The sequence below is a fragment of the Lathyrus oleraceus genome, chromosome 7 (genome assembly GCF_024323335.1).
Source record: "Lathyrus oleraceus cultivar Zhongwan6 chromosome 7, CAAS_Psat_ZW6_1.0, whole genome shotgun sequence".
In the NCBI taxonomy this organism is placed as follows: domain Eukaryota; kingdom Viridiplantae; phylum Streptophyta; class Magnoliopsida; order Fabales; family Fabaceae; genus Lathyrus; species Lathyrus oleraceus.
In genome coordinates this window covers 452,853,028-452,859,029 of record NC_066585.1, presented here as the reverse complement: position 1 = coordinate 452,859,029, position 6,002 = coordinate 452,853,028, and the positions used below count along the sequence as shown (strand labels likewise).

General features: G+C 33.7%; 2 protein-coding genes across 5 annotated transcripts; one reads left to right on the top strand and one right to left on the bottom strand.

Moving 5' to 3' along the window:
- Positions 1-1,831: 1,831 nt before the first annotated feature.
- Positions 1,832-4,494, bottom strand: LOC127101466 (pentatricopeptide repeat-containing protein At2g15980). 4 transcript variants are annotated; one of them, XR_007794641.1, is made up of 3 exons: positions 2,905-4,494; positions 2,192-2,598; positions 1,832-2,114 (listed from the first exon to the last, which is right to left on the bottom strand). XR_007794641.1 is itself a non-coding variant. In XM_051038895.1 (2 exons), exon 1 carries the CDS (start codon positions 4,401-4,403, stop codon positions 2,928-2,930), a length of 1,476 nt encoding a protein of 491 aa, XP_050894852.1. In that variant the 5' UTR covers positions 4,404-4,494; the 3' UTR covers positions 1,832-2,598; positions 2,905-2,927. The 4 variants fall into 4 exon arrangements, 1 of the variants encoding a protein (XP_050894852.1); XR_007794640.1 differs by having other exon boundaries at positions 1,832-2,104; XR_007794642.1 differs by having other exon boundaries at positions 1,832-2,099.
- Positions 1,930-2,758, top strand: LOC127101467 (CASP-like protein 5C1). Its single transcript, XM_051038896.1, has 3 exons — positions 1,930-2,073; positions 2,160-2,292; positions 2,388-2,758. The coding sequence occupies exons 1-3, from the start codon at positions 1,943-1,945 to the stop codon at positions 2,580-2,582; spliced, it is 459 nt and encodes a 152-aa protein (XP_050894853.1). The 5' UTR covers positions 1,930-1,942; the 3' UTR covers positions 2,583-2,758.
- Positions 4,495-6,002: the final 1,508 nt, after the last annotated feature.

The following is a 6,002-nucleotide window of genomic DNA, read 5'->3' as shown; positions in this document are numbered from 1 at the left end:
ATTCGCTTGTATTAAAGGTTCATGGGCATAACTTACAAAAATTCAATATTATAGTAAAATCTCAAGAAGATCTCTTAGGGACATAACTAGGCCAACATCGACCGAACTTGGATAATTCGCTAGTGTCATTTCTCTAACCTTTATCCTTTTAAATCTTGTTATTTACTCTTTAGCGTTTTATTTTCTTCTACTTTTCATAAAAAAAATGGAGAATTGTTAAAATTATGTAAATTTATGAAGTATTTTATTCAAAGTTAAATTTAAGAAATTTCAAATGACACAAAGTAAATAATTTGAAATTGATCATTCACTCTATCACTCTATATAATGTAAATGTTAAATTATTTATTATTAATTTTTCAAAATTTGCAAGATGACCCTCATTTTTTATAAAAATTTCAAATTCAACTCCAAATTTTCAAATTTGCAAATAATTCTCTAATATTTTTCAAATTTTATAAATTGATCCCTTTAATTTTTCAAATTTGTAAATTGATCCATTTTTTAAATTTGCCCCAACAATTTTAAAATTTATGAAAATGACCCAAAAAAATATAACAGTGAATGATTTTAATACTCCATAAAAACAAAAAATTTAAAAATGAATAGATTTTATTTGAATCGCTTATAATTTTGAATTCCTTACAAAATTTCAATCATCTCATCCAAACACACTCTTAAATTAATCACAAATTTTAAATATCATAATTCAATATAAAGTTTAAAAAACTTGTTAGATTTCTAAATAGTATTAATTAATTAACTAATTAATTAATTAGATTTTAGCTCAAATATGAATAAATGTGATGATTCTTCATTTTCAGAATAATATGAACTCTACTTGATCATTATCATACACAAGTTGATTATCTATTCTCCTTATTTGAAGAGTGCTTAAGACGATAGGAGTATGGATTGAAAAAAATCCACAAGCCAATATATGGCAGCCACTCGTCTGTACACTTTTACATTTTGGACATATTGTACTGCCTGAAAAGTTTTATCTTTGGATCCGTCCAAATGTTTTTATAATCCTTAATATATATATTCCATCATAAAATTATGATTATAGTTTTAATATTTGTATTTGAGAATTGCTTTATAGATATTAATTCCAATATATACACACCTTGGATATAAAAGTTTGGAAAGTGTCTAGTTGTTTACATGCCGAATTAAGCTGTGTACTTAAAATTGCTGCCACCACTACATTACATCCACTTGCTTCGTATGATCGAATCATTTCACCAATGAAAATAGGGTCAAATAAGGTTGTGACAAATGTAGAATCTATGTTCCTTCTTAAAGCAATGGTAGGAATTCATTTTGGACATATGCCTACGTTGCCTCGTCCTTATAACAGGATCAACGACCATTCAAAACCACATAAAAAGTATATTAACCAAATCTAAACAATCTTAAGGATCAAATCTAACAAAGTAAGCATCTTATTGATCACACTTTAGAATATAACTAATTTTTCAAATATCAAAATTATTTTAATCTCTTTCTACTAGGTACAACACCTAAAAACATTGCTGCTATCCAAATCTACCTACAAAGTATTGTCACAGAAATCTGATATATCTAGCGGTGCTAAGGACATGCCACCGAAAAAACAGTAACTCATTTGTGATAATTAAGGAAACTGCATTATTGCTCAATCAACTGAGATATAGCAAAAGCTTCCATCTAGCCAGAAATCTTCATTCATGAAGTTTCTTCTTGGAAAAGAAGTGTTAAGGATCAACTGATGCCAATAATGTTTTTGTGTTTTCAAAGAAGATTCAGCTAAGGTTAGATGACAATACTAGGTGGTGAGGGATTGTGGTTGAGTCTTGAAGGAAAACAATATATGATGATAGCATATTACAAAGGGAAGAGGAAGGAACAATAATAGAGTTATATAGTTTAGAATTTAGAACCTTATAGAATAAGTTACATGAATGAATTACCTGGCTCTGTTGGCACAAGTTTCAGCTTCAGTTTGAGATTAGGCCAGACTTTGTTTTCATCTGCTTCTCTTCTCTTTATGTCTTTAGGGGTTGAATTCTACAGCTACACAGCTTTCTGGTACTTTCTCTTTTCTCTGCTATTCTCTTTGCTGTGATAATCTAATCAGTAAAAATTCATGGAATTTTCTATTATTCATGTTGTAGCTATTTGGTGACAATCATGGGTCTGGTTATACCTTGGAGTTTCACATTAGCTTTGGTAGATGGATATTCTGTACTGGTTAAATGCCCGATTCGTCAACCCGGAATACTATCGATTATCATTGTGGGAGATTGGGTACATACTTTCACTCTAATCTGTTCAGTCGTTTTAGTGCATGTTTGAATTGGCCGCGACCGAATCTGTTGGTAACTGAATTTTATTTGCTGCAGGTTTTATCAACACTCACACTAGCAGCAGCTTCCTCAACAGCTAGTGTTGTAGATCTCCTGCTTAATTCCCAAGGATCTTTTTGTCCTATAAAGCTTTGCTGCAGGTACAGGATATCAGCAGCTTTGGCCTTTGTGTCATGGTTTCTGTCCTTGGCATCCTCTCTTTTTAACCTCTATCTGTTACCCTCTTTGTGATTCTCTTTTCACTTCCCTGTAAAAAAAAATAGATTCACCATTGTTTATTTTGTAATACTTTTCCGAATTTTACCGACAGTCCTTTGTTAGTGATGATGTATAACTTCAAAACTCAACATGTATTTGTTATATAGTTTTAAGTATAGTGAAAGCTCAATGTTAATACAAAATTGCAATGCGGTCCTTCGAGTTCGACATCTTTCTCAAATTGGTCTGTTCAATTCTGTTTCGCGCACAAAGTTGTCATGCATCAGATACACCAAGAACAGGAAATTATAAAAAGCCTACAAGACTCATGTTCAATACAGATTTCAGATTTTACCGTTAATGGCAAACAAAAAGTAATCAATCGGTTATCTCTGCACGAGTTTGCACCATTTCTCTCCTCAAAGCTTCTGCTATTTCCTCATTCCCTTGTCTAATATACCCGTCAATAAAAGCTTCATATATATCCGAATTCGGTTCAAACCCTTTTCCTACCATCTCTGCCTGAAGCTTCAACCCTTCTTCCATCTTACCCTCAAAACACAACCCTTTAATCAAGGCCTCATAACTCTTCTCTTTTGGAACCAAATCAAACTTCACAACTCCACTCCTGAAAAACTCCATAGCTTCATCAACCCTATCTCTATCACAAAGTAACCTAACCACCATATCAAGGGTCAATGCATCAGGTCTAAAATCCTTCCTCAACATATCCTTATAAACAAGAACAGCCGAATCAACATCCTCGACACTACAATACCCCGTAACAAGATGCTCATAAGTTGAACCAGTTGCATCAATACCAACCAATCCCATTTCTCTGAAAAACTCCTCAGCTTTTCCAACATCACCAATCTTACAAAACCCACCAATTATAGTGTTGTAACTAACCACATCAGGCTCAATTTCCTTCTTCCTCATTTCCTTCCACATCTCTTCACAATCTCCCATCCTCCCTCCCTCACAAAATGCACTCATCAATAAACTATAGCTATAACCATTAGGATCACACTTCATTTCACTCATTTCACCCCAAATTTCCTCAACCTTCTCCATCAAACCATTTTGATAACAACACAACATCAATGTATTAAAAGTATGCACATTAGGATTAACAACTCTAAAACCCCTTTTGGAAAAATCATATTTTTCTTCACCTAACCTAAAAAACTCCCGGTAAATCTCATACCCTAAATCCACCCCAAATTTTGAACAAACCCTAGAAATCAAAGAATTCAAAGTCATAACATTGGGGCTAATCCGACGGGAGAGTAACATTCTAACAATTTCAATCGAAGATTCAATTTTTCTAGACTGTAAACATGCTTTAATCAATAAATCAAAAACAAAAGGAGAAGATCCACAATCTCGATAAGAATTAACGAGAATCTCGAAAAGCTTCAACGGCGTGGAAGTGGAGTGGGTTTCGGAATTGAGAAGTGCGGTTCTGATGGTGTTGTAAGCGTGTGAGTAGAGACGGGCACGTGCGAGGATATGGATGATGGTGGAGTAGGAGGAAAGGTTGTGGTGACAGAGGGATTTGGATTTGGTCCATTGGTAGAAGTGAAGTGCGAGGTGGGGTTTGTTGTGGAGGTGGAGAGTGATTTGGGAGAAATCGATTGGGTTGAATCCGTTTGGGTAGAGGGAATAGAGAGTGTTCCAGCGGGATTTGGAACGTTGGTTGGTGAGGATTGAAACTGCGGAAATTACAGAAATTTGTTGTTGTTGTTGTTGTGAAGAGGAAGAAGAAGAAGATGAGAAGAAGAAGGTTAAGAGTTTTAGTTTGAGATTTAGAGGTTTGTGTAGGTGTTTGGCTATTTCAACTTGAATCATCATTTGTTTGGGTTTATGAGTGAATGGATTATAAACTATCTAACCCCATGGTTCCCTAGTTAGCGAAGGCATGGATATTGAGATTTTGCTTCTTTTCAATTTTTGTTCGGAGGTAACTATATTTTAAAATTATTTTTCAAACCCACACAATCCACTCCTTTCATGAGACCCACACAAAAATTGATGTTAAAATAGATTGTGTCAGTTTGAAAAATGATGTTAAAATATAGTTTAAAACATGTTTATAAAATAAATAAGGAGTAATCAATGGAATAAAGAATATTATAGTAGAAAGAAAGTGGAACGGAATAATAGAAATATAAAGTGTTAAGGGAAGATAGAAAAGCACCCGATATTTATAGATGTTCACTGTAATAACGTGACATGCTCATCTCCTCAAGAATTTATTCTTAAAAGTATCCATTATGATCTTGTGTGTGATTTTCATAGGGTTTTCCTCACAGACCTTTGTTATAGATAGATTGGAGTTTTATAATGGATATCCTCTAAACCAAGCAGGAATTTTAACTACAGAGACCTCAAAACCAAATACAAGATTTTACATCCGGACAATCTTGAAACCAACCAAGCTTTTACATCAAATTAAGCACAAGAATCAATGAAGGTTTTAACAGGATGACCTCACGAACCAAAATAAAGCTTATATACCAAGTTGAACTCACGAACCAAACAAGGAGTTTTAACAATAGATAAGCTCCGAGACCAAACAAGAGCTTTTATAGGTTTATATCTCACCAACAAAACAATAATTTCTCATAATTTTTTTTACATAAGAGACAATGTTCTCTTGAGTAAATTACAACAATTCACTAACACCGAAACCAATATCCTCACAGGTGAAATTTCACTCTCAAAGTACTAAGGCAAAAGTGAAGAAGAGAAAAGTTGAAAAGTGAATGAGAAGAAGTATTCAAAAAATGTTTTCTAGTGTGAATGAAATGAGAAATGAACCATCTATTTATAGGACAAAGTATGACTAAAAAGGGAAAGAATATGTTCCATACTTAAATCATAATTATGATTAATTTGTTATGATCGACTCTTGGTACGATGATAGAGACTTCTGATAAGGTAGCACGGGGGTGGGCCTGCAAGGTTAGCACTTCAACACCCATGTCTTTTACATAGTTAAAAGTGAGTAAAGTGTAAGTATGAGATAAGAATGTGTACCTTACACCTGACATATGTGACTTATATATGATGGATAATTTTAGTGGGATTTACATTATTGGGTTTCACACATATTGGACCTTTGGTCAGCCTATAACAGTTTTGCTCAAGGCTTGTCAGGTGTTTTATCAACCAAGATGTCTTTTGAAGTTGAGGTTGACATCTCATTATTAAAGATAACTGTAAGGAAAAACGGGAAGGTCATGAGGCAATTGTAGAAGTGGTGAGGAACAAGTGCATTAAATGAACTTCCCATCATTGAGACGTTTCGCCAATTTTCAAGCACGTGGATTTAGGCTCGCATGTTAAGGTGTGATGCTTCTTTATAAGGTATTTGAGTGCACTCGAGTGAGATTGACTTCCAAGATATAATCTGGATGTCACTTTTTGTCTCTTCATTTTCATCTAATC

Bases quoted from the DNA above. Each gene is read 5' to 3' on its own strand.
- LOC127101467 (XM_051038896.1), top strand. From the start codon at position 1,943: ATGAATGAATTACCTGGCTCTGTTGGCACAAGTTTCAGCTTCAGTTTG. The intron at 2,074-2,159 runs GTACTTTCTCTT...TTCATGTTGTAG, and splicing joins TACAGCTACACAGCTTTCTG to CTATTTGGTGACAATCATGG. The intron at 2,293-2,387 runs GTACATACTTTC...TATTTGCTGCAG, and splicing joins TTATCATTGTGGGAGATTGG to GTTTTATCAACACTCACACT.
- LOC127101466 (XM_051038895.1), bottom strand. From the start codon at position 4,403: ATGATGATTCAAGTTGAAATAGCCAAACACCTACACAAACCTCTAAAT.